This window comes from Arvicola amphibius, chromosome 10, assembly GCF_903992535.2.
Source record: "Arvicola amphibius chromosome 10, mArvAmp1.2, whole genome shotgun sequence".
NCBI lineage: Eukaryota > Metazoa > Chordata > Mammalia > Rodentia > Cricetidae > Arvicola > Arvicola amphibius.
The window spans coordinates 123,283-151,162 of NC_052056.1; the positions used below are offsets into that span (position 1 = coordinate 123,283).

The following is a 27,880-nucleotide window of genomic DNA, read 5'->3' on the forward strand; positions in this document are numbered from 1 at the left end:
AGAAGTGAATTTGTTAGCTGGACATGCTTAGGGTTAGGCAGAACTCGTCACAAACATGGCCAGATCCCTTAATAAAATCCACATGTTTCCTTTGTCTAGGAAAAGCATTGTTTTGGAAATACTCCCATGCTCTCTTTGCCTCCTGCAAGTAAGAAATCTTTTTCATTTCTTCTGTCTTGGCTGTTGTGATGGTTATTATTGGTAGTCAAGTTGACTACCTCTAGAATGACCTAAAACCCACAGAGTGAGGTAGACCTGTGAGGGACTTTTCTTAAAGGGTTGGAAATTAAAGACCCATATTTAATCTGGGTCATTTAAGGTGATAAGATCCACCTTTAGCTGCTTAGTGGCAGTACACAGCTTTAAGCCTAGCACTGAAGAGGCAGAGACAGTTGGATTTTCTGAGTTTGAGACCAGCATAGTCTACAGAATGAATTTCATGACTACATGGATAAAACCTGTCTCGAAAATACCAAACAAACAATCAAAAAAAAAAAAAACAATCAAATAAAGAATACAATCCACTTCTAAAATGGATCACACCTTCTGGTGGCAGCTGACATATATAACATATATGAAGAATATTGAAGAAAGAAGCTCCCTTTTATTGCCTGCTTGCCCTAGCTCTGGCTACTAAGCTTATTCTTTGACTAGCATTATAGCCCATTTTTCTGGATTTTGGTATATACTGAAGACCAGCTGAGGCATCCAGCCTCATGGTCAGATCAACTAACCACTAGATTCTTCAAATTTCCACTGGTAATTAGCCAGTGTTGGACTACCTGGATCACAGCTTGTGAGACATTCTAATAAATCCACTTTCTATATCCATGGTGAGATTCATTCTACCATTCTACCAGTTCTGTTCTTGTAGAAAACATTGAATAACACAGTTGTGTTTATTTTTCACCTGCCTACTGAGGAAGATGTATTTCATAAAGACATTCTTCCTAGCTCCATTATTCTCTAAATATTCAACTTTCCAGGAAAACTACTTGTTGCTATCATTCATTTGTCATGAGTTTGCTCTGAATTTTAGGGATAGAATTTCTAAAAGAATAGACCCATCATCCAGTCTTCTGATGGAAGAAAGAACTATTATCTTGTTTGAGATCTGGTTCCTACTTTTATTTCCTGGATGTCTGAAGTTCGTGTGACAACCTGGTAAAAAGTACCTTCAGTTCACCTGACTCTGCATGCAACCACAGAATAAACATCTCCTTTTGTGTTCTTAAATCTCTCTTTAATTGTTTATATTCTGGGCTTCCTTCCATCTCTGGGACAGGGGTTCTACAAACTAGCTAGCCACAACGCGTCCGGGAGAAGGAAGGGGGAGTGCCTGTGGAGTGCAGGAAGATAGCAGGGTCTGCTATTGGAGACAGTGACAAGAGCCATTTGAATGTGTATCTCTGCAGATCTGGAAAAGTTCTGTGTCCAGCTGGAAGTCGCGGCCAGGAATCATTGTGCTGTGTCTTTAAGTATACTGTACCACTAAGGGAGGTGCTCTTGTCACTCAGACCTCACTAGCCAATCAGGCTTTCCAGGCGACCTGCCAGTCAGAAATGGTGCAGGACCCTTCCGGCCACAGGCTGCAGGATTGGCTTTGAAGAGGAGCTGGCGCCAGCGATTTGGGGACTGCAGTGTGATCGCTGCTGCAGGGAGCTCCGCGGAGAGTTTGGGAAAGCTGAAAAACCACGACATGGTGAGAGCGGGGCTGCTGTCCTCAGATGGGGCGGAGCAGATGAAGAGGTGCGGGAGCCAGTATGGTGGGTCCTCCCCGGATCTGTGAGAACCTGCAGCCAGATTCCCTGTCCTGTGAGGTCTTCTGCAGCCCTTGCAAGTCCTTGGACCAAGAGGCAGGCCTTTGAATAACAGCTCCGTGGGCTGAATTTGCTTAGAGCATTAGGAGTAGGGAGCTGTGTGTAGAAACATCTTTCTATTCAACTCCTGCATGCTTTTGGTGCTTCCATGGAAAGCAGGTTGCCAAACTCGGAGAGGCCTAGATTCCCCCAATATCTTCTAGACCTTCAACACATTGCATTTAACCTCTACCTGTAAGATCCATTTGATTAATTTTGTGAAGGTTGTAAAAGGCATCTCATGTGTTGTGTAGCACTCAACTACTGCGAGTCTCACAAAATAGAATTTAGCTGGGGGAGGACCCAGAAGTATATGCTGACCAAGCCTATTAGAGATGCTAGAATACACATTTGTTCACCAGGATTTTCCCAACATTTGACTACAAATCATTACAAAGAAGCCCTCCCACCCCTGTTATACAACCAGCCACTAGACCCATCCCCATATCAAAGAACAGGCCTCTAAGCTGCTCAAGGAGGCATTACAGGGTCACAGCCAACCTTAAGGCCTGGTGTGCTATAAAGTTGCAGTTTTCTTCGTGAGAAAATCTTAGTTCTAACAGATCCACACTAAGACACCAGGTACAAGTATTTGAAAAGTAGAACACTCATGGTAAGGAGTGACCTGATCAAGCAAGGTTTTCATTTAGGCCCTCAGGCAGGGAGGTGGAACAGCCTGAGGCCTAGGCCTTGGAAGCTTTTCCTAGGGCCTGAGGTATTGATGATAAATCAGAGCTCCTCTGAAACCTGAAACATGTTTCGGAGAGCTGGTAATGGTCTGGGACCAGGGCCTTTGTGGACAGGTTGCTTCAGATCCTGAGAATCCAACTCTTTCCACCAGATGGAGCTATGGTTCTCAGTCCCAAGGCTACTGTGGGCTTAGTAATTAATGTTTTGAAATACTCTGCTCCCCTTGTGTAGCATTGCTTGATTAGCTTCCTCCTGAATTTGTCCCACTACTGACTTCATAGAAGCCTCCCATTTCCTTCCATTTCCCTACTGGAACTAGTAAAGATGCTATTTTTCTTAAGAAGCTGACTTGGAATGGAATGTAGCTTGTGGAAGACCTCCCCAGTCCAGCTTTTATCTTATCTTTCGTATACCCTGTGACCTTCACCTTAGGACCCTGCCACTGAAGAATGGTCTGCTGTCCCAGGTCTCTGAGAATATCTTTGCTGTGCAACTCTCCCATCTGCCTAAGTTCCTAGACTGGCAAGTTGCCTGTCTCTATTTAAATTGTTCAAAGTGTAACCTGGAGTGTGAACCTAAAAGACACCTAAGGATGATGGCATATGTGGGATGAAAAGTCTGTCTACGATGCCTTCTCTTTGAGCATCAGTTAGAGATGGATGCATACCATCATTAGATTAGATTTTTCTCTATTAATCTCTTTAAGTGTGTGAAGTGATTTATCCCTGGGCAGGCATGTTAATTGTAGAATAGCTGCATTTCCATCCCATTAGAAAAAAATGTTTCTGAGACAAGCTTTCCTATGTTGACTCAGGTTGGTTTGATTCCAGTCTGTTGCTCTCTAGGGCAGTGACCTTGCTGTCCTCTATATTACACCTTCAAAATTCTTAAGTTAAATGACTGTACAACCTCAGAGTTTTAAAATTATCCATTTGAGTCATGTAGTCGACTGTCCAATGCCTTCACAAGAAAAGGATTCACATGTGGAACATTGCTTCTGTCTTCAGACTAAAATAGGAGAGATAGTTTATTATGTTCTCTGTAGGGAAAACAGGCTAGGAAATCAGCTGCTGGAGTCACCTTTATGAAACAGGACCTGACTGTGGTACGGGGTGGGGAGTGGTGATTTTGTAATTTCCCAGCATGTTTTAATCTATGTCATGTAAATGAAAACAGACCAGATTGTGTGGGTGTGCAGTTTGGGAAGGTTATCTTGAGCCAATGAATATTGAATTTCTAATTAGGCAGCTCTCCTATGCAGATATATATGTTCAGTCCTGCTTGACACAGTTATGTCAGCTCAAAGGTTTGAGAAACCGGCCATTGACTATAACTCTATGTGTCAGGTTACAGACCTCAGCAGCCAACATATACATATCAGCAATATCAGTCAATCTTATTAATGACATTCCCTCTACTAGGAAAGAACCTACTCTTTTTCAACATCAATATATCTAAGTTTTTTAGTTCTTAAAATACATTATTTTTATCATTTTAAAATCACTTATTGGTGTCATTTTTAAATATTTTCTTTAAGTGCATTATGCTCTTATCTCCATTTGTTTCTGTTCTCTAGTGTTCTAGGTACTTAATAGTCTTATTCCTTTTCTCTCAAGTGATGTTGATTATTGATTTCTGTGTAGAGCAATGCCTCCTATAGCTTAGGCTTGCCTCATGCTATGTAACTGAGAATTGCTTTGAAACCCTAACCCTGCCTCAGTAAGTAGGAAAAATGGACCAGTTAATGAGTGTCCTCAAATCACTTTGACTTTTATTGGGGACTTATAAATGAAGAGAGACCTGTGTAATAATTGAGTTTATTGACCAACTATGAGTCATAGTGAAGAAAGGGAGAGACAAGTCAGAGGATGAGAGCTTTCCTGCCTCAACAGTAGATGAAATTAGCAATGTAGAATTAGGTAGTCAATTTTAGATGCTACATAAATGTCCTGATTGGTCATTTTGTATGGTCTACAGGCCAGGGTAATCAAAAATCTGCATAAAGTATTGACCTTATCATGAAACCAACTTCCTATAATTAAAGTATTTCAACCAAAATTCAAGATCTGAGTAAAATGTTATGGCCCTGTCTAACAGTACTGTTATTTTTCTGGTTTAAGATGTTCATCCTTCAAGAAAAGGTGTGAGAAATCGCTAGTCTCTGGAGCACATGGCCATAAAGCTTATTTCAACTTTTCAAAATAATTTTTGAGATTATAACTACATCATATCCACGTTCTCTTTCCTGCCTTCAAGCTCTACCATGATCCCTCATTTTTTTTTTCTAATTCATGGCCTGTCTTTCTTTAACAACAGTTACTGTGTGAATGTGACTTTTGTTTGTCTGTGGGACTTCCCGACAAAGGCTTCACTACACTGTAGATTGAGTGTGTAATGGATTTTGCACACAAATAACTTTGTGTTTTGGATGAGGAGTAGGATGTGCTCTAGGATAGTGGAAGAATGTCTGTTAAAATACAAACTTTCTAGACTAGGGCCCTGTCTGCTGAGCAAGGAGGGCAGAACTGGAAGGACTGTACTGTCTAAATCATTTAATCTCTGGTCACCCAGTAAAGGAGCTGTTAATATTCTGAGGCCCAGCTGGGTGCCAGTATCCCATGAGGGATTCTGGGGAAGCCTAGCAATCAGGAGTACTAGTGGCAGGTAGTTTGTGCATTCATTCCATGATTTTCCTCTGCTTTTGCTGTAGGGAGTTGAAAGGACAATCACAAGCCATGCCATGGTGGGTATAGGGTGTTCAGAGCAGGTCTGCTGAGCTGTCATTTCTGCTGGGATTTGGATGGACCAGAGCCAGACTGTGGTTTTCTTGGTCTATGTTGCGACCTGGGAAGTGGCCCTTGTCCTCTCTGCCTCCCTGTGTATGGATTTCCTGAGGAGGGGGAGACTCTGCAGCCCTGGCATGGGAGGAGGATAATGCTTGTAGTATCACTGTCCAGTGCCCACACATGGGCACTGCTTTTGGTGTGCAGTGGGAAGACAGATTGAAAAACTGAAGAAGGTGTGATTTCTAGAAGTTCTGAATGTTGAATTCCACTTTCAGGTTTGTCTTATTGTTGTCACAAATGATTTAGAAATTGGTAGAAAGATGGTGATGTGAATCGCCTTTCAGCAATACAATTAGAATGCTTTTAAATTTCTGTTACCACTATCTACAATGATGTGGTTCAGTGAAATTTTGTTCAGGAGACAAAAGGAGTTTCTGATCTCAAAGATTTCTCAAGTGTGCATGGTTTGGGGCAGGTAGATAGGGCAGAATCCACATTTTGTGCCATAATCTATGTAGCAGGAAGCAGCTTTTATTCTTATTTGTTGTTTTGGGATTGGGCATCAGTGGGGCTGGATTTACCTAAAACACAAAAGGCATAAGGGACTGCAGAGTCATGACAAGAAATCACCTCCATTTGCAGAGAGAGCTCTAGGTCATTGGACTTTGTCTTTGAATGAAATATTAGTAGCTGGAGGGTCAGAAACAATAGTTTAAAGATCACTTTGAGTTGATTTTGTGAAAGTTGTGAAGTCTGTGCTTATTTAATTTTTATCCATATTGAATCATAGATAGCTGGATAACATTGGTCAAGATTACATTTTTCCTGGCTATGTTTTGATTAAAAATTGACTATATTTTCCTGCCTTTGTTCTTGTCTTTTTCTCTCCATCCCCTTTATTCTTCCACAAATATTGTATCTTGATTGTTGTATCTTTTTGTAAGTATAGAAGTCATATTACGTCAATCTGTGTCCTATTTTTTCATAATTCTATTGAGCATTCTGAGTGTTTCCACTGTGAATACAGCTTTGTAATCAACTTTTCTGTTTTGATTGTTGGACATTGTTATTGAATTGTATTCATTTTATGGTGTACATTTACTATACACAACAAAATTTTAGTTTTGATGCATCAAATTACTTCTTTATTTATTTAGGTTTTGTTGTTACTAATCTGTGAAAGAATTTTATTTTATTGGATAAAAGGTATTATGGTCTTGGCAGGTAGCTCTGCACATATTATTTTGGGGGATGACCTGAGTTCAGATACCTACACTCAAGTTTGGAGGCTCATAACTCTACTATTCCAGATCCAGGTGAACTGACACCCCCCGTTGTGTGTCGCCTGTATACATATGGAAGACATTCTCTCTCATGCACAAACATACACAAAAATAACTAGCAATAAACTTATTTTCAGTCGTGCTTGTGACTTATAAAGCAGTTAAAGTAAAACATCTTGCTTTAGGTGTGTACTGGTTCTTTCAAAATCTGTTATCTTGCATTTTGTTATAAAATGTTTTTGTTTCCTCATTCTGATGCAGACTTACAGTCAGTCATAGAAAACAAAATGATGTCTAAGTGATCCTGAAAGGCATCTTTTTCTTTATCATAGGAGACTGAGATCCTTTTAGTAGTCAAACTATTTTCTATAAAGCTAAAATATCAGAAGGCTTCAAGTGAATCTCTTATTTTGTTGGAACAGCCCTCCTCACCCAACCCATTTTCTGTTATTAGTAAAGAAGAAAATCAGAGTGTAAAGAATAAGTGCTGGTCAATGATTTCTTGGATTTTGATTTTGATTAGAAACTTGTAGTTCTTGTTTAAGGTCTTGTAGGTCTGTCTTTGTGTCTTCTTTTGTCAGTGGTGCCATCTATGTTTTTGATTTCATTAATTGTAATCTGGACCTTCACCAATTTTTATTCAGAAAATTTCTTATGAGTTCCTTGAGTTTTTATTCGTTTGGGAAATTTCTGGGGAGAGACATTTTTAGTTTTCTTGAGCATAGACACTAGCCTCTTCTCATTTCCTGGCATATCTGTGTTTTCCAGTTGTTGCTGTCTTCATATTTGTGTTTTTGCTGCTTAAGTGGTTGATAGGATGGGTACATTGGCTTTGGATCTTTAAAACCTTCTTGTATATTCTTGTCTCTTTTTCCTAATTGACCTCAGCTGTCAACATGACATAGCCTAGAGTCATCTGAGGGAACCTGAATTGAAGTGGGCCTGGGCTGGATAAAAGAACTAGCTGAGCATAATAAAGCAAGAGATGAAGTCAGGAAACAATAATTCCATATGTTTTGCCTTCAGTTATTATCTTGAGTTTCTATCCCAAACTCCCACAAGTAGGGACTGTGACCTAGGGGTATCAGCCAAATAAACCTGTCCATTATCTAGTTACTTTTGGTTAGATAATTTAATCACAGTAACGGAGAAGAAAGTTGGAACAAAAAAATGGTACCCCAAAAGTGATTTTGTTGCTATAAAGGACCTGGGAATATTGACTTTTGGAAGAATGTTGAAGATATCAGGACTTAAGATAGCAGAAGCCATAGAAAGCTAGATACAAAGCTTAATCAGCTGTTCTTATAGAACTTGGAAGATGGGTTCTACTGTCAGACAGTAGAGGTCAAGGTCATGGGATTTGAGTGGGTAATAGGCTCTGCCAGGAACCATGGGGTTGTCATGGCCTACCTACCTTGAGCGACATGTGACATAGGTTTTTCTTGTTAGAGTCCATGGCTCCTGGGATATAATGTACCTTTCAGTTCCTGACAGACTGATGTACTCCCTCAGGCAGTGCAACATTCAAGCTGATTTGTGTTTCTCTGTATGTTCTCTTAGTAGTAAGGAAGCATGGAAACTGAACAGGACAATTGGTCTTAGACATGAATCTTGTGTACCTGTATAGCTTGCAAACTTCATTGTATCCTGGCATCTACAACTTCATTGACCCTGGAAATTGTTGTCATCTTCTATTTCTGATAAAGACATAAAATGTCTGATTAGTAAGCACAAGTGCTTAGAAACTTTCATGAAAAATTTAGCAAGATTTTATTTATATGATATTTTGGCTCCAAATCTTTCTTATTCTCTCCATTTCCCAAGAAAGTAAGGCAGAATTAAAAAGTAATGGACTGATATAATATTTCTTAGACAAAATATTGCTTCTATTGGATGGTTATTTCTATTGATTCATTCAAGTCTACGGTGAAAAAGAAACATGTAGAAAGAAATTAAAAGTCTATGTCTTGTTGAAAAAAACTGCATGAGGTAGTTTCAGATGACAGTCCCGTGGTGGAAAAGTGGTAGGAATTTTCAAGGACTTTAGCACCATTAAGGGGAAGGCCCTTGCTCCGCATTTATATAAGACTCCATCCATCTAAGCCCTTAATTTATGAAAGGAGTATGCAAAGTAATTCCTTTTCCCAGGAGCAAGATCACACAGAACCTGCAGCAAATTTGGTCCAATCTTGGTAGGGTCATCTGTGATGACTCTGGAAACAAGAAAGATTTAAAAAAAAATGTAAAGGTTATAAATTCTTCATCTGTTGTCACTTCATCATTATAGTACCCATCTATGTTTGGCAGAGTCAGCCCCAGTGAAAAGATTGTGAGAGTTCATTGAATGAAGCAGTGAAGATGAAGTTGGGTTGCATTTGAGACCACAGGGTGTTGAGATATCAAAGCTATGAGACATCTGCCATGGAGAGCTGAAAATACAGGAAATGGAAATAGCAAAAGAGCAAGACAGATGAGAAGCTGCAGGGTGTTGTGTGATCTCTTGATCATATTTTGATAATAAGGCTTGTTTGGAGTCAGAGCCATTAGCTGACCAAAAAGTACTATAGAAATTTGGAGGACAGTGGACAGATATGAGACAGGAAGTAGTAAATTGCGCTGAGAGAGGATCTTTCACTTTTTTGGATGGAAGAACTAAAGAGGTAGGAGTTACTGGTGGCTGCTCCACTGCTTCTCTGATCTTTCTTTCATGTTTTTACCCCAAAATCTGACTCCCGGTTTTTTATTGATAAAGGTTAAGTAGATTAACACTTCACCTGAGACCTTAAAAGATATACTTAATAAACAGAAGGGGTAATTAAGATCCCCAGAGATAGATTACATAATAGTTTATTAACTTTAATATTTTAAATGCTAATGAAAAGGAAATGACAGTTACAGAGAAACATAAGATAATAAAAAACTGCTAAATTAAATCAACCTGTATACTTGAAAAATATGTTGACATCAGAATAAAAACCAGGATATGTGTTATGTTGGGGAAGAGGTTTTGTTTTTGTTTCCACAGGGGGGAAAATTATAGGTACCATCAAAATTGATAAAGATTAGATTTAAACATAAAAGATCTCTTGATTAAAAGAGACAATAGTTCATTAAACAACATGATCATTAAATTTAAACTAACTTACAAGATTGACAGATGCTTTTCATTTGAACAAATATAGCTTGCCAAAAATAAAACGCCCCAAAGTTAGGGTTGAGGCAGGATTTTGTTTGTTTTTTTTACAAAAAATAAAGATATGCAACTAAGGAATCTAAAGACCAGTGGACAGATGAGACTTCTAAAAAACAAAACAAAACAAAAAAAAATCATCCAAAAAGAGTAAATTGGCCTACTGATATATCCCATTTCCAATGGGATAAAATTTCACAAGTCTTCCCAAATGTTTGTTTCTGCTGTTCTCTACAGACATATAAGACAAATGGTCATTTTACAGTCCCAGTTCAATTAAAAAACAAAAGCAGGCTTTAGAGTTGGAGCATGGCTCTCTTCTTCTCTAAACTCAAACATGGTTGTTAAAAGAAAATCCCTAATCTCTGTCTCATACCAAAAAAAAGCCACTTGATATGGGACAGAAGTAAAGCCAAAATTAAGAGACTATTTGATTGCCTCTAATCTCATAATTCTTAGGTTTCATTTTTAACTTTAAAACTTTTCTCAAGGTATAAATATTGTCTCAAAATTTATAAAATTAATATATATATTAAACTTTCTGTCATTATATTAATGGTCATATAGAATACAACTAATTCTAATAAAAGAGTTCGTCTAACTTCCTATCCGTGATTTCAGGTTAAGTGTCTATTATGTAACTAATAATTAAGTGTTTATGCTCTGGATGTACATAACAAATTATGGCCCTTTATCCTCTTTGAGATTTACTACATATAGCATTTAAAAATCTTTAAATTTTTTACAGTAAACTGTTCATTCTCAACAGCGACCTTTAAAGTCTTCAAAAGGAGCATGGGGTCCCACAACAATGATTCCATCTAGTTTGTGCTAATACCACTAAACTGACAAACACCACCCAAAGATCAGCTTTGAACTACAAACTACACAGGAAAATTTCATATACACTACTCTAGCCAGGATTTGCGATAAGCCCTAAACTTTCCCATTACACAAAGATTGGACAACAAATAATAGGGCTAACTCTCCTATAACTTGATAATTATCTCATTTTTTTCAAGGTCCCCTAAAGATGCTGTCACCCACAGACAACAAAAAATAACTTTAAAAACACCATGCCCACATTCCCAATAGGTGGGGTGGACAGTTTTTGGTCATTCAGTAGGTTATGATATTTGTCATCATTTAGGGGGCTTGGTTACAAGTTGTTATTGGTAATGGACAAAAATAAAAAGAAAAATTAAACAAAGAAGATTGGATTCAGTGGTCTTGTTCTGAAAAGAAAAAGGAGAGATATAGAAATGATAGAATAAAAGAGTAGATTGTTAAATCTACTTATAAACAAAAACTACTAGTCTTTAATATTTTACATTGGTATGAACTTTTGCATGTTGATACAAATTTGAGGTTATTTTTCTTATACTGTATATTTTCTACTCTTGTTCAACATATTTTGTATGTTGATACAAATGTCAGATTACATACTGTATGTGCATTTCTACTTTTGTTTAAAGTATTGTTCCCATACAACTCATTTAACAATATAATATAAATTTCTAGTTCTTAAAAGTTATTATTGCAAGCTATTTAAGATAATAAAGAAATACAAGTTGGTAGTAGTTGCTTATTATAATCAAACATGTTAGGGATGTTTTCAAGGTCAAACAAAATACATTTTAAATAGACAGGTGGTCTTCAAACACTTCAGAGATATACAAAATATGGCATTTAAGATGTTTTAATAATATAAGGCATTTTATGACAATGAGACATGTCGGCTCCTGACAACACCAATCTACTTCAGAAAAGATGATGGACATCAGCAAAACTCCATATGGAGTTTTCTTTCTTTGTGACAAAAGTTCACCATTGGACAAAAAACTGCCCTTACCTTTACTACTGACTGTATGCTGTCCAAATTAGACAAACAGGACACAGAAGAAAGTGACTGCTGAACTTTTTTGAGACAAGGCAGGAGATGCCCCAATGGTACAGAGGAACCTTGGGTGACTGTCCAGGCAGCCAGCTGTTTGCTCTGCATTTCCTGTTTACTCAGGTAATATTAATTCCTTCTCAGATCTCTAATGGACTAGATAGCTATAGTCTTTCCTGTTACCAAATTGAAAATGGAAGCTCACAAAAAAGGTATAAAGTATATAAGGTTAAGAGACATGAGATAATTTTGGGTTGGTGATACAAGTTAGAATAAAAATAATTTAGGCACAACACCTTTGTTGTGAATTAGGTCGGTACGATAAATAACCAGGCCAGCTCTAGAATAACAATTATATTTTAATGGTTATAAGGGGAAACTCATGCTACAAGAGTGGGAGGTCTGACTTCCTATCTGTCCAGTGGACGCCGCACAGAGAGAGAGAGCGCACGCTCACATCTGAGTCCTCCACTTTTTCTTCCTGGGCTCCAGGTAGCCACGCCTTAAGTAGATGTGATTGGTTGACAGAGCTTCCCCATCACACCTTGGACTCACCAAGATAAGATAGATAGTAAAATATTTTCTCTAAATTTACCAAATACAAATGGACTGGATATTGTTAATATAATTCTTGCCTGTATATATTTATATATGGTTATTATACTTATTGTATATAATTTCACTATGCTGGTTAAAACCTTCCTTTTTTATTTAGACAAAAGGGGAAATGTGATATTTTGATCATCATTTGTTCTGAGGATAATAATAAAGCTTGCTTGAAGTCTGAGAGCAGAGCTAGTCATTAGATGATCAAAAAATACTACAGAAGTTTGGAGGACTATGGACAGATAGGAGACAGGATTAGTCAGACGGGGCTGAGAGAGGATCTTGGCATTTGTTGGTTGGAGGAAGTGAAGAGGTAGGAGTCACTGGTGGCTGCCCTGCTGCTTCTCTGATCTTTCAGGTTCTTATCCCAAAATCTGAATCCCAATTTTGTATTGATAAAGGTTAGCTATATCAGTGTTTCAGTAGGGATAGAGCTATCTAAACCCTTTGGAAATGAAGCCCCATGTGTCTGAGACAGAGCCACAGGAGTTTGACATTTGCCTTGCTGAGTTTTCAGTCCCATCTTCTCTCACTTGTCCACATTCCTGTCTTTCGTTTACTTTCTACTTTTTGTTTATTATTTCATCTTTACTTGCAGTGTATCCTCCCTCCACTCCTATCAGTCCTCCACATCGTCCCCCAAACTCTTCTTCCATTTACCTTTAGAAAAGAGCAGGTCTTTCAAAGATCTCAACCAAATACGGTGTCTTAATTAGGGTTTCTGTCGATGTGATGAAACACCATGACCAAAAAGCAAAATGGGGGAGGAAAGGGTCTACTTGGCTTACACTTTCATATTGCTGTTCACTATTAAAGGATGTCAGGACAGGAACTCAAACAGGGCAGTATCCTGGAGGCAGGACCTGATTCAAATGCCATGGAGGAGTACTGACTAACTTCATATGGCGTGCTCAGCCTCCTTCCTTTTAGAACCCAGGACCACCAGCCCAGGGATGGTACCACACTCAATAGGCTATGCCCTCCCCTACTGAATTGAGAGATAAGAATTGAGAGAATGTCTCACTGCTGAATCTCATAGAGGCTCCCTGCTCTCTGATATGTCCAACTCGTTGTCAAGTATATACTTAAAACCAACCCGTACACATGGTACAACAAGTTTCAATAAGACTAGGCAGAAACCATCATATTAAGGCTGGATACGGCAACCCAGTATGAGGAAAAGTGTCCCAAGAGCTTAGATTAGTCAAAGTCACTCCCTCCTGTACACACTCCCACTCTTAGTTTAACCAAACACCAAGGTGTGAATTCATAGCATGTATGCAAAGGACTTAGCACAGACCCCTACAGGGTCATCAAGGTCATGACTGCCGCTTCAGTCTCTAGACATGCAGGACTCACAGGAAAGTGGCTGCTGACCTTTGCCAAAACAAGATGGGTCAGTTGTTCAGGGTTCCTGCTTCACAGAAGAGTCTGCAGGACACAGAGGAAAGTGACTGATGAACTTTATGAATACAAGACAGAACAGTTCTTCAAATTTCCTGCTTCACTGAAAAGTCTGCCAGATACTCTAGGCCTTTAAGCCAAAGGTGAATCCCCCAGTGTTACAGAGGAACTTTGGGTGAGTGTCCAGGCAGTTGGATGTCTCTGTTATTAGGTGACATTACATCCTTCTGGGGTCTGATGGGACTAAAGACTAAATAATTAAGAGCTATAATTTTCCTTAGTTATGATAGAAAGTAAATGGGTATATTTACTTTGGATCACAAAGTTAGAGTAGATAATGGAGTATTTTCTCTGAATTGGCTAAATACAAATGGACCAAATATTGTAAATGTAATTCTTGATAACCATTTTTGTTTTATGTAGTTTTACTAGGTTAAAGTTAAAACCTTTCATTTTTGTTTAGACAAAAAGGGTAAATGTAGTGAAATATTTATGCTGTGAAGTATTTGTTTACTGATACAAAGATGTGTTGCATTCTTTTATGTTGCATTTGTTTATTTAACTCTGTGAAGCCATGTTACTTTGCCTGCCTAAAACACCTGACTGATTTACTAGAAATCTGAATAGTCAGTAACTAGTTAGGTAGGGCTGCCAGACAGAGACAGTAAACAGAAGAAGGAGAGAAGGAGCTAGAAGAGGAGAAGAGGGTATCAGGGGGCAGCCATGGACTAAGAAGTAAACAAAGGTATATAGAATAAAGATAAAAGCTGAGAGGCAGAAGTAGATGGGATAATGTAAGAAAAGCTGGCTAGAAATAAGCCAAGCTAAAGCTAGGCATTCGTAGGTAAGAATAAGCCTCCATGTGATTTATTTGACTGCTGATTTATTTGCTGCTAAAAGAGCCAAAGAGTAATAAAAACAACTATGGGATGGAACATCCTTTAGGTATATGGCCAAGAGTGGCATAGCAGCATCTTGGGGTAGATCTTTTCCCAATTTTCCAAGGAACTGCCATTTTGATTTCCATAGTGTTATTCTTTTGGTCCCCGCTTTTGGTCCCTGTCCCTTTAAGAGACAAGCCACGCCCATTCCCTCCCCATCCGCTGAGGCAGGCTGATCTTAAGCTTCCGGCCTGAGCTCACTCTCTTTTCCATCTTCCTCTCGGAGAGGCAGCTTCGCTTCTGCCTCTCTCCCCACTTCTCTGCTTCCCCTTCTCTGTCTCTCTCTGTCTCTCTGTCTCTCTCTCTCTCTCCCTCCCCGTTCCCCCTTCATAACTCCCCTGACCTGAATAAATATTCAACCTCACCATGTCTCTGTCTTCTGCCCGCCTGCCATGTGTCTCCCTGCCTGGAACCAGCCACTACTCGGGGACCGGCAGCCATCCCTGCCTAGGACTGGCTGCTCCCAGAGCCCACTGCCTGCCACCACATGGGCCGCCACCACTGCTCAGGCCACCGCTCTAAGACCGGCAGCCTTCTCTGCTTGGGACTGGCTGCTCGCAGGGCCCACTGTCTGCCGCCACATGGTCTGCTACCACCATTTGGGACTTCATAGCATTTGCTGCTTGCCTTTTAAGAGTGATCTTCGGCAAAGAACCCTGAGTCCTCTTCTGTGTCACTAATGTATAATTTCCTTACTGCTCTCTTGCCAGGCCTCCTTAGCCTTATTCCCCAGGGAAAGGGTTGTCATCAGCCCTGCAACCATTATACATAAAACTGAAAAAAAAAAATCAGACTCAGCAGGTTGTCCTCATATATTTTAGCAAAGTATTTGAGATGGATGGAGTTGAGAGAAAAAAGGAGAAAGTGATGTAATATCTTTTAAATAAAATGTATAGAAATAAATTTTAAATTAAAAGTAGGAATAGAGAGATGGCTCAGCAATTAATAGCACTAGATGTTGTTATAGAAGACCCAGTCCCCATTCCCAGAACCCACATGGTAACTAACCATTTGCTGTAACTCCAGTCCCAGGCGTCTCCTGCCTTCTTCTGGCCTCAGTGTGTATGTGCACAGATACATGCAGCAACACACACACATAACTAAAAGTAAAAAGAGATTTTAAAAAAAAAAAAAAAGAAAAGAAAATAATTGAATTGAATTCCGTACAGTGATATCACAGGCTTGAGACAGACAGCAGCCAGGGATAGTTTAAAATGAACTCCTGTTTCCTGCATGGAAGGAGTTGTGGCCTTCTTCTAAGCCAGCGCCATGTTCTGAGCTCACAATCACTCAACAGAGCCATCCAACTAAGCAGTGACCACAGACAGTCCTGACAGGTTTGACTGTTCCTTGATGTGTTCTGAATTTGTATTCTCTGTCCTTTATTGATACATCTACCTTTTAGATGAATCATCATGATTGACAGGGATCACAAGCAATCTAATTTTACAGTGCCATTTTCTTGATTTTTAGCTAAGACCATGAGGCAGTTCTTTCCATCACTTTTATAATTTATATATGTTCCTGCAAGACTTTGAGGTGATAATTTCCCTAAATTTCTCTGTTCATGTTCAGAAGTGGATTTGATAACTGAATATGCTTAGGAAGAGGGAGAATTCTACATGAACATGTCCAGACTTTCTAAGTAAAATCCCTAAATTCCTTTGTTTAGGAAAAACATTGGTTTGGAAATAACTTCCATGCTTTCCTTGTGTCCTGCAGACAAGAAAATTTTCTCATTTCTTCAGTTTTGGCTGTTGTGATGGCTATTCTTGGTAGTCAAACTGACAGCTGCTGAAATTAACACAAAGAATTGGGCATACCTATGAGGGGTTTTACTTAAAGTATGGGGAACACTTTCATTAATCTGAATCTTTTGAGGAAATAAGATCTAACTTTAATCTGAATCAGACCTGGTAGCAGCCTACATATATAAAGGATACTGAAGAAAGAAGCTTTTTCTCTTTGATCGAGAAAGGTCATTACTCTCTTTAGAGCCCATTTCTTAGGAATTGTGATGTATACTAAAGGTCAGCTGAGACATTCAGTCTTATGGATTGAAGAACTACTGAATTCTTCAATTTTCAATTGGTAGACAGCCAATGTTGAACTAGCTGGACCACAGCCTGTGAGACATTCTAATCAATTCACCTTCTGAACACATACAGATATGTAGTGGTGCTGTGGGCAAGCCTGCTTTTCGTCCCGCCCGGCTCCCAGCCACCTGGCCAGCTTTACACGCGAAATAATTACATGGAAACTGTATTCTTTTAAACACTGCTTGGCCCATTAGCTTCAGCGTCTTACTAGCTAACTCTCACATTTTGATTAACCCATATTTAGTAACATGTAGCACTACGAGGGGTGGCTTATCAGGAAGATTCTAGCCTACGTCCATCTTGGGTCGGAGCTTCATTGCATCTGACTCACTTCCCTTCTTCCCAACATTCTGTTCTGTCTACTCCACCCACCTATGTTCTAACCTATCAGGCCAAGCAGTTTTCTTTATTAATTAACCAATGAAATCAACAGATTGATAGAAGACCCTCCTCCATCATTTCCCCTTTTTCTGTTTAAGCAAAAAAGAAAGGCTTTCACTTTAACATAGTAAAATTACATATAACAAAACAGTTATCAAGTAAGAATTACAGTTACAATATTTATATCTATTTTATCTTTTATCATAACTAAGGAAAACAACTATAACTATATCTATTCTTCAACTCCATCAAAGACTCCAGAAGGATATAATATTACCTAAGTAAACAAGAAATAAGCAACTTCCAAACTCTAGAAATGACAGAGACTGTCTGGACAGTCACCCAAAGTTCCTCTGTACCGTTGGGGCATCCATCTTCAGCCTACAGGCCCATAGTTTCCAGCAGACATTTCCATGAAGCAGGGAATTTCAAAGGCAGTTCAGTCACTATCTGCTGTGTCCTGCAGAATGTCTTGCAGACTCTTTCATGAATCAGGAACCCCGAAAGATCATCTCACCTTTAGGCAAGTTCAGCAGTCCTCTTCTCTGAGGGTTCTCAGTGTCCAGTTTATGCAACAGTCCAGGCAAGAGCAGTTTCTTGTCCAAATGGCTATCAAAGTCCATAAGGAGCCTCTTCGATGCCCGTCTTCCTCTTGAAGTAGATTGGTGCTGCCAGGAGCAGACGTGTCTCGTCCTAAAAAGCCCTAAGTTATTAAAACATTTAAAATGCCATATTCTGTAGTCTTTAAAGATATGAAGAATGCCTATTTAACTGAAATATATCTCTACATATCTAGAAAATCTAACATGACTACAAGCTAGTATTATCGATGATTATCCATTAACAACCTGTATACCCCAAAGATAAGTATATGCTAATGAGGACTGTTAGAGATCAGGATGCTAGGATACACATTTGTTCATCAGGATTGTCTAGACATCATCATTCCAAACCATTACAAAGGAGACACTTCTGATTTACAACCAAGCAGTAGGCCTGTCCACATATCAAAAACAGGCCTCTGACAAGCTGCTCAAGGGGGCATTACAGGGTCACAGCCAACATTCAGACCTGGTGTGTCATAAAGGTTCAGTTTTCTTCTTGAGAAATGCATGGTACTGATGGATGGACAAGGGCACCACTGTTTGAAAAGGAAAACACTGTCATGTTGAGGCCTGATCAATAAGACTTTCCCCTTACGCTCTCACACAGGGAGAAAGAATATGCTTGGTAGAACCAGAAATTGTCAGACACCTAGGCCTTCGGAGCTATCCCAAGGAACTGATGTTTTAAGAATAAAAAGGAGTTCTTTCTCTACAACCAGGAATATGTTTGCAGTATAACAGTGGTCTGGGTCCAAGGCCTTTGTGCAGGGTTTGTTTCAGATTCTGAGAACCCTATTCTTCCTACTACATGGGGCTATGTTTATCAGTCCCAATGTTTCTGTGAGCTTAGTCAGTAATGTTCTGGAGAAACCCTATGTTCCCTTATGTAGCATTGTTTGATTAGCCTCCTCTTGTGTTTGTCCCATTGTATGATACTTTCTACTAACTTGAAAGAAGTTCCCAATTCCTTCCATTTTCCCCTGTTCAAACACTAAAAATAAATGCTGGGTCCACTACTAATGAGCCCTCAGACTGCCCCAGCCATACAATTGTCACCCACATTTAGAGGGCCTAGTTTGGGCCTCTGCAGGTTCCCCACTGTCAGTCCAGAGTCAGTGAGCTTCCACTAGCTCAGGCCAGCCAGCCCAGCTTTTATCTTTTCTACATTATGCGTCTCCTATCTCTCTCATGCCTTGGCACCTCCACCTCAGGATCCTGTCACTGAAGAAGGTCCTGCTGTTTCAGGTTATTGGTGTACTTAAGAAATAATTCTGGGGGCTGGAGAGATGGCTCAGAGGTTAAGGGCATTGGCTGGTCCTCCAGAAGTCCTGAGTTCAATTCCCAGCAACCACATGGTGGCTCACAACCATCTGTACTGAGATCTGGCGCCCTCCTCTGGTGTGTGGGCATACATCGAGGCAGAATGTTGTATACATAATAAATAAATAAATCTTTAAAAAAAAAGAAAAGAAATAATTCTGGGAATTTCTTTGCTGTGTAAGTCTCCCATCTAAGTGTTAAACTTGCAGTCTTCAATCCCTATTTAAATTGCTCAGAGTGTAACTCGGATCCTGAATCTAAAAGACACAAGGATGACAACAGCATATGTGGAATGCAAAATCTGTTCTAGGGTGGCTCCTCTTTGAGCATTAGCCAGAGATGAATGCACACTATCATTAAGATAGTTTCTTTATTAGTCTCTCAAGTATGTGGAGTGATTTCTCCCTGGCAAGGTACATTAATTCTAGAAAAACTGCACTTCCAGACTTTTAGAAAAATTATTTCTAGGACAAGCTCTCTTAGGTTGACTCAGGGGACTTTGATTCCTTTCTGTTGCTCTGCAGGGCAAAGACCTTGCTGTCTTCTATATTACACCTCCAAAAGCTTAAATTAAATGATGTACTACCTTAGAGTTTCAAAATTAACCTTTTGAGTTATGCAATTGAATATTTCAGTACAAGGAAAGGGATTTGCATGTGGAACATGATTTCTACATTCATAACAAAATAGATGGAATAGTTTATTGTGTGCACTGCAGAGGATACAGGGTAGGCAGTCAGCTGCTGGAGTCACCATTATAAAAAGGGACCTGATTGTGGTTGAGGGAGTGATTTTATAATTTCCCAACATTTACTAATTGATGTCTTAGTGAATGAAGACTGACCAGACTGGCTTAGTGTAATTTGGGAAGGTTGTCTTGCACCAAAGAATACTGAATTTTCCATTAGGTAACACTCCTATGCTCAATCCTACTTGACACAGTTATGTCAGCTCAGAGTTTTGAGAAATCTAGTTACAGATGCCAGCAGCCAACATGGGCATATGGTCAAAATCAATCAGTCTCTTATTAAAACTACATTCTCTCCTCTAGAGAAGGTCTTGCTCTTTTTCAAAGTCAATATAGCTAAGCTTTTTCATCTTAAAAATAACATTATTTTTACCATTTTTAAATGTCAGTTATTGGTATTATGTTTTAACATTTTCTTTAAGTGCATTACCACTTTTATCTGTATTTGTTTCTGTTCTCTAATGTTTCTAGGTCATTAATGTTTAATTCCTTTTCTCTCAAGTGCTATTTATTATTTATTTCTGTTTAGGGCAATGTCTGCTGTAACTTAGTCTTGCCCCATGCCATATAATTGAGAATTGCTTTGAACACCTAATCCTGCCTCAAGTTACCAGTTCTGGGAAGACAGTCCTGAAACTCCTTCTAGTTTGGACCTTAACAGCTCAGTGCAAAGGAAAAAATGAACCAGTTAATGAGTACCAAGCAGTCTCTCTGGCTTTTTTCGGAGGACATTCTAATGAAGAAGATCCATGCAAGAATGTGTTCACTGACTGACTGTGAACTTGCTGTAGTGCCGGTGCAGAAAGGGAGGGGCAGGAAGGAAGGTGAGAGCTTCTGCATATGCGTTGCTTTTATTAGTTAATGAATAAAGCTGTTTAGGCCAGTGGCTTAGCAGAGTAAAGTCAGGCAGGAAATCCCAACAGACATAGAGAGAGAGAATAGGTAGAGTCAAGGAGAAGCTGTGTATCTGCCAAAGGAAAGGAGAAAGTTGCCTGCCAGATCCTTACCAGTAGACCACAGCCTTGTGGTGATACACATTGATAGAAATGGATTTATTTAAGATGTAAGCCTTAGCTAGGAATGTATTTGAGCTATTGGCCAAACAGTGTTGTAGTTAATATAGTTTCTGTGTGGTTGTGAATGAGTAGTCTCCGTTTGCACTTTCCTGCTTCAACAGTAGTTAAGATTTTTCTTTTTTTTTCCCAGATTTTTCCTCCCATTTATTCTCTCTGCCTACCAGTCGTGCCTATCATTTCACATCAAGGTTTTGGCCATTCAGCTATTTATTAGACCAATAACATATTTTATACAGGCAAAGTTTCACAGCTCCACAGAGTTAAGCAAATGCAACACAGAAGAATAGAATACATCAGTAAAGCAAATGTTCCACAGCGTAAACAAATATAGCACATCTTATAATAATATTCCACAACAGCCTGGGTTGCATTTTGAGACCACAAGGTATTCAGATACCTAAGCTATGAGACATCTTCCATGGAGAGGTGGCTACATATAGGGGGTAGAAGTAACCAAAGAGAGAGATGTTGCAGGGATAGGGCCATCTAAGCCCTTGCAACCCGAAGCCCCATGCATCTGAAACAGAGCTACAGGATTTGATGTTTGTCCTGCTGTGCTTCAGTCTTTGCTTGATCCAATCGTCCTTCACTGTCTCGATTTCTGTCTTTTGGTATATGAATGGTATTCTGTGCCATTGTATGTTGGAAAGATGTAATTTGCTTTCTGAAATTACAAGATACCACTGTCTATGGGAGGCGGGGAGGAGGCGGAAATTTTTTAAAATAAATAAATTAATTAATTAATTAGAAGATATCACTGTCTGAAGAGACTTTGGGCATTTGAACAGTGTATAGACTGTTGCAGACTATGAAGATCACTGAAATGACTAAATGCATATTCTTCATGGATGACCATGAGCCTATAGTGACTTGGGTCAGAATGTAACTGATTGATTGTAAAACCTACCAGATAGGATGATGTATTTGAACATGTATCTCTCCTTGGTGACTTTCTTTTGATTGCTTGTGAAACCTTCAGTAAGAGGAGCCTTTCTGGATAAAATTCATCATTGGGGATGTGATAGGAGTCTCGTAGCCTCAACCCATTTTCTGTTTGGGTTGTGGTTAAAACTAATCAGCCAGCTTCCTGCTTTTGCTGTCATGCCTTCACCACCATTATAGACTCTCTTTAAGTCACATAAGATACAGTAGAAGCAATTGCTGTTCAGTGCTAAGACACTTTGGTAACTTGCTGTTTTAATTTCTTGGTTTGTTTGGTTGGTTTTGAAGACTAGGTTTGTCTGTCTAGCCCTGGGTATCCTGAAAGTAGCTCTGTACACTAGGCTGGTCTCTAACTCAGAGCTCCCCCTGACTCTGGCTCTCAAATCCTGGGATTAAAGGTGGGGCAACATTCTTGGAATTTTTGTTTTATGTCATTGGGTGATGAACCTGGAATGTAGGTTTTTGTATATGTCAAGCACATACTGTTGTACTCAGCTTCACTCCTTATCTTGAATTTTATAATTTTGTAGAGGGTATCATTCTGTTTTCCAAGATGGCATGTATTCATGCCATTAATACTGGCTGAGCCTTCTGAGTCATTGGATTACAGGTGTATTACCTTCTTCCTGCCTGTTATGTTTGTTTTGAATTTTTAATGAATATGAGTATTTTACCTGTATGTCTGGATATGCATCACATGGGTACCTTGTGATCAAAAGATGGTCTCAGAAACTCTAACCTGGAAATAATGGATAGTTGTGATCCCCCATATAGGTACTGGCAATTGAGGCCACCTGTATGCAAGACCAACAAGAGTTCTTTACTATTGAGCCACTTCTCCTGCCCTGTGTTGATTAGCTATAGTCAACATTTATATTCTTAACTCTTTGTAGAAGCTTCAGTAAGCACCTGTGAGTTCTTTCTATCTTTTGTTTGTTTGACTGATTTTTTTTTATATCCAAAATGTGTTTATTGGGATGGTTCCCACTCATCTCGAATCAGGTGCTTTCCAGTGCTGCTTCCTCCTGAAGGAGCATCCTTCTGTCAGTCTTGCTTTCCCGCCTGTAGGCTGACAGAGGACAGTGGAGCAGCCGACACACAAGACTACTGTCTGTGCATGGCTAAAGACTGTGGTGATTTTATAGCATCCTGAGCACTTCACATTCATAAAGTAGAAATTGGGGCTCTGCACCAGGCGCTTTTTCTTGTGTTTCCTCTTTTCCTCCTCTGGAGAGGGATGAAGGAGATCCTTTGCGAGAGGCATGTTCTCGTAGGGAGGTCGTCACCGCCGGACTTTTTGCATGAGAGACGGGGTCTTAATATGTACTTCTAGCTGTCTTGGTCCTGACTGCATAATCTAGGCTGGCATTCAACTCAGAGGCAGGTAATACATGCCTCTGCCTTCTGAGTGCTGGGGTTAAAGGCATAAGCCAATATAATCAGTTTATCCATCTTATTTTTCTTTTTTATAGTTAGTTTTTCATACAATTTCTTTTACATGTATTCTGTACTGTTGATCTATTTACTTTTCTCTCTATGTTTGTTAATAGATATTTCTCTTCCAAGGTAATATCCCACTTAAGGGTACAGAAATGACAGAGGTGACCCTCCAGTTTACTTCTAAAGTGACTTGGTAATTATAATATCTATGCCATGGAATTAGTGTGGGGAGCACCAGAATTATATGACTATACTATTAAAGAATATACATTTACAATGTTGTCAGTATCATACTTTATGTTGTAAACATGTATGGGATGTTTTAGAATGCTGTGACCTATGATGATGTGCATGTCAACTTCACTTGGGAAGAATGGAGTTTGCTGGATCCTTCCCAGAAGAATCTCTACAAAGACGTGATGCTGGAGACCTACAGAAACCTCAGTACTATTGGTAAGTCTGCATTTTTCTTCATGTTTTAAAATAAGGGGACAACTATTTCTTGGTTATTAATGCTCTTACTAGAAAGAAGAAGAATGAGGTGAATAAATCAGGCATGGTTCTAAGGTTTACTGAAGATAGTAACTTAAATTTTGCACAATAATATAACATGCATTTTTTGGTACTGTATTTCAGGATACAGTTGGGAAGACCATAATAATGAAGAACATTGTCAAAGTTCAAGAAAACATTTAAGGTAATTTTTATGTGCAAACTGAAACAAAATGTGTCTCTGAAGAAATTGTATGTACTGGAAGTTTTAAACAAAAGCAGCAATGTAAATAAGCACAGTTTAAAGTGCATTGATGATCATTAAATTCTTACACAACAGATGTCCTAGTTCACTTAGCAAATGTAGTGTGACTCGCAGTATAGGAAAATTCGTGAATGCAGTAAGGGTGGTAAAGCTCTCAGTTTTTCAGTTCTCTTCAAATGTGAAAAATCTCATATAAGAAAATGCTATAATTGTGAACTATGTAAGAAAGGATCTTACCATCACAGGTGTCTTAAAGAGGCAAAACAACCCTTAATGAAGAACAACATGAGTAATAAAACTTTTAAGATCTGCCTCCTCTTTACAATTAGACCAAATTGTAAAATTAATTCATACAGATATAAATATTGAACAGTGTATTGAATGTGTTAAAGTGTTTACCTGTGCCAATTATTCTTGCAGGCTTGAAAGAAGTCACATTGGAGAAAAACCTTCTGTATATACTAAATGTGTTAAAGCCTTTGCCTATGACAGTCATTTTCAATGGAATGAAAGAGCACATTCTGGAAAGAAACCCTCTGAGTGTAATCAGTGTGGTAAAGGCTTTGTAGATCTCAGTACTCTCCAAAGACATAAAAGAACACATAATGGAGAGAAACCCTATGAATGTGACCAGTGTGGTAAAGCCTTTGCACGTTACAGTAATCTTCTAATGCATAAAAGAACACATAGTGGAGAGAAACCATATAAATGTGATCAGTGTAGTAAAGCCTTTGCACGTTACAGTCATCTTCTAATGCATGAAAGAATACATACTGGAGAGAAACCCTATGAATGTAATCAATGTGGTACAGCCTTTACATTTCACAGTTCTCTTCAACGGCATGAAAGAACACATACTGGAGAGAAACCCTATGGATGTATTCAATGTGGTAAAGCATTTTCACAACTCAGTAATCTTCAAATGCATGAAAGAACACACACTGGAGAGAAACCTTATGAATGTAATCAGTGTGGTAAGGCTTTTGCTCATCTTGGTCATCTTCAACGGCATGAAAGAATACATACTGGAGAGAAACCCTATGAATGTATTCAGTGTGGTAAAGCCTTTGCACATCTCAATACTCTTCAAATGCATAAAAGAGCACATACTGGAGAGAAACCATATGAATGTGATCAGTGCGGTAAAGCCTTTGCACAGCACAGTCAACTTCTACTGCATAAAAGAACACATACTGGAGAGAAACCCTATGAATGTAATCTATGTGGTAAATCCTATGCACATCTTAGTAGTCTTCAAATGCATGAAAGAACACATACTGGAGAGAAACCCTATGAATGTAATCAGTGTGGTAAAGCTTTTACAAGTCAGAGTTATTTCCGAATACATATAAGGACACATTCTGGAGAAAAACCCTATGAATGTAATCAGTGTGGTAAAGCCTTTGCATGTCACAAAAGTCTTCAAAGGCATGAAAGAACACATACTGGTGAGAAACCCTATGAATGTATTCAGTGTGGTAAAGCCTTTGCACATCTCAGTACTCTTCAGATACATAAAAGAGCACATACTGGAGAGAAACCCTATGAATGTAATCAGTGTGGTAAAGCCTTTGCACGTCCCAGTCATCTTCAAATGCATGACAGAACACATACTGGAGAGAAACCCTATGAATGTAATCAGTGTGGTAAAGCCTTCGCACAGCACGGTCATCTTCAAATGCATAAAAGAACCCATACTGGAGAGAAACCCTATAAATGTAATCAGTGTGGTAAAGCCTTTGCATGTATCAGTAGTCTTCAAAATCATGAGAAAAAATCATACTGCAGAGAAACCATATAAATGTTGTCAATGTGTTAAAGTTTTGCACTTTATTCAGGAGTAAAAGTTTTTGTTTGCAATCAATCTGTTAAAGCCTTTGCATATTGCAGTAATCATATGAAAAAACTAATACTAAAAATCTTGTTGCTATAAAGTATTTGGTAAGATCTTCAGCCAACTCACGTATATTCAGTTACACAAGAGTATTCTGGAAAAGAGATTTTGACAGTGTCTAACCTGTTCAAGCATTATTATGTCTGTCTCTATTTTGTTTGCCAACTCCATGGAACAAAAGCCCTGTGAGTTTAAATAGGTAACTATAGCAATATTTTGTTTATGACCTAACAAATAAAACTTGCCTGAAGATCAGGGTGCAAAACTAGCCACATTATTAGCCATAGAGGCCAGGCAGTGGTGGTTTATATGTTTAATCCCAGACAGAGGCAGATGGATCTCTGTTGACTCAAGGCCATCCTGAGCTACATGAAATTGATCCAGTCTAAAAGAAAAACAAAGCTCACACAAAGATAATCTCAGCATTTGGGATTCCGCACAGGAGTGATATGATTGGGCAGAGGAATATAAGGTGGGAGGAGACGGGAGCTCAGTGGAGTCTGAGGAGCATTGCAGTCATAGGACAAGATCACCGCTTCCATCTGAGCATTGGTAGAGGTGAGAACTCTCTGGTGGCGGTGGCTGTGCTTTTGCCATCTTCAGCTTTACCCCAATATCTGTCTCTGGTTTGTTATTATTAATAATGACCAGAATTTGTGCTAAATCTGGCACCCAACTTTTGGGGTACAGCTATTTGCCTGTGGCTTTGCAGCCACCAATATAGGTTGAAGTACATAAAGTCGGAGTCACTACCCTGCCAGCTGTTTCCTTTCTTCTCTCCTGTTGGGCTTTTCCTGAACCCCTTTTTGGGATGTTGCCAAACTAGGTAGCTGCCTTGAAATTTGGTCAGGCTTTTACTGTTGTACACAGCAGCAGTCAGCCTCATGTTATAATTATTGTTGGCACATTTGGTGAGAAAATTGTTAATTCTTAAAGGGAGGAATCAGGTAAAAGTTTTCTCCCCCACTTTAAAAATTAGGAAACACTATTACAATGGAGAGTTAGGTCTCTGTATGATTACACAATGGATGGTTTAAAATTAGAACAATTAGATGAAGAAATTTGAGAAGGGATGGAGAGGACAAGGAGGGGGGAAAGTGATATAATATATTCTAATTAAAATCTATAAAAATAAGTTTTAAATTAAAAGCATAGCTTGAGAGATAGCAATTAAGAGCACTGGACTCAGGTTATATTGCCAGAGACTATGGTTGCTAATCATCTCCTATAACTCCAGTTCCAAGAATATGATTTCCTCTCTGGCCTTTGCAGGTACTGCACACAGACAGACATGTACAGGCAAACACCCATATACATAAAATAAAGCTTAAAAATGAAATTCTGTACAGTAATGTCACAGCTTGAGCAAACAACAGTCAGGGCTAGTTAAAATGAACCCTTTCTGGTCCTTCCTAGAAGCAGCTGTGGCCTTTGAGCCTGCTTGCTCAGAAGCAAAAGAAGCCTTAATCTGAAGTTAGAATAGGCAGAATAGCTGTTCATTTAAAAATATCATTCAGTGTGGAACGGTGACCCTTCCATTTTTTTTTTTTTGGTATTTGTGTTCTATATCCTTTGTATGTGTGAGGGTTGTAGCATTGATACTTCTTTCAAATGTACCTTTGAGAGCATGCATTATGATCTATTTATCTTTTAGATCATACATAATACATTTATATTTAGATCATAATGCATGATCTAAAAGAGTGTTTTGCTTTGTAAATACACTCCATATGCCTAAGTGATTAGATTTGCATTCTCCTCTCCCTTTTTAAATTGTTCAAAGTATAACCTCAGGCCTGAGCCTAAAAGAGGCTTAAGAATGACAGCATATGTGGAATGCAAAATCTGTGCCAGGCTGCCTCCTCTTTTAGCATTGAACACCCCTGGATGCATACTCTTATTAAAGACATTTTCGCTTATTAAACTTTTAAATGTGTGGGATGATTTGTCCATGGCAAAGCACAT

At 39.0% G+C, this 27,880-nt stretch overlaps 1 protein-coding gene and 1 pseudogene across 1 annotated transcript; one reads left to right on the forward strand and one right to left on the reverse strand.

Moving 5' to 3' along the window:
* Positions 1–1,608: 1,608 nt before the first annotated feature.
* LOC119824829 lies at positions 1,609–27,880 on the forward strand (annotated as a pseudogene).
* On the reverse strand, positions 22,813–23,088 carry LOC119824596 (40S ribosomal protein S27-like). The gene has a single exon (XM_038344842.1). It carries the CDS (start codon positions 23,086–23,088, stop codon positions 22,813–22,815), a length of 276 nt encoding a protein of 91 aa, XP_038200770.1.

What these genes read in the sequence shown, in the direction of transcription:
- LOC119824596 (XM_038344842.1), bottom strand. Translation starts at nt 23,088, where the DNA reads ATGCCTCTCGCAAAGGATCTCCTTCATCCCTCTCCAGAGGAGGAAAAG.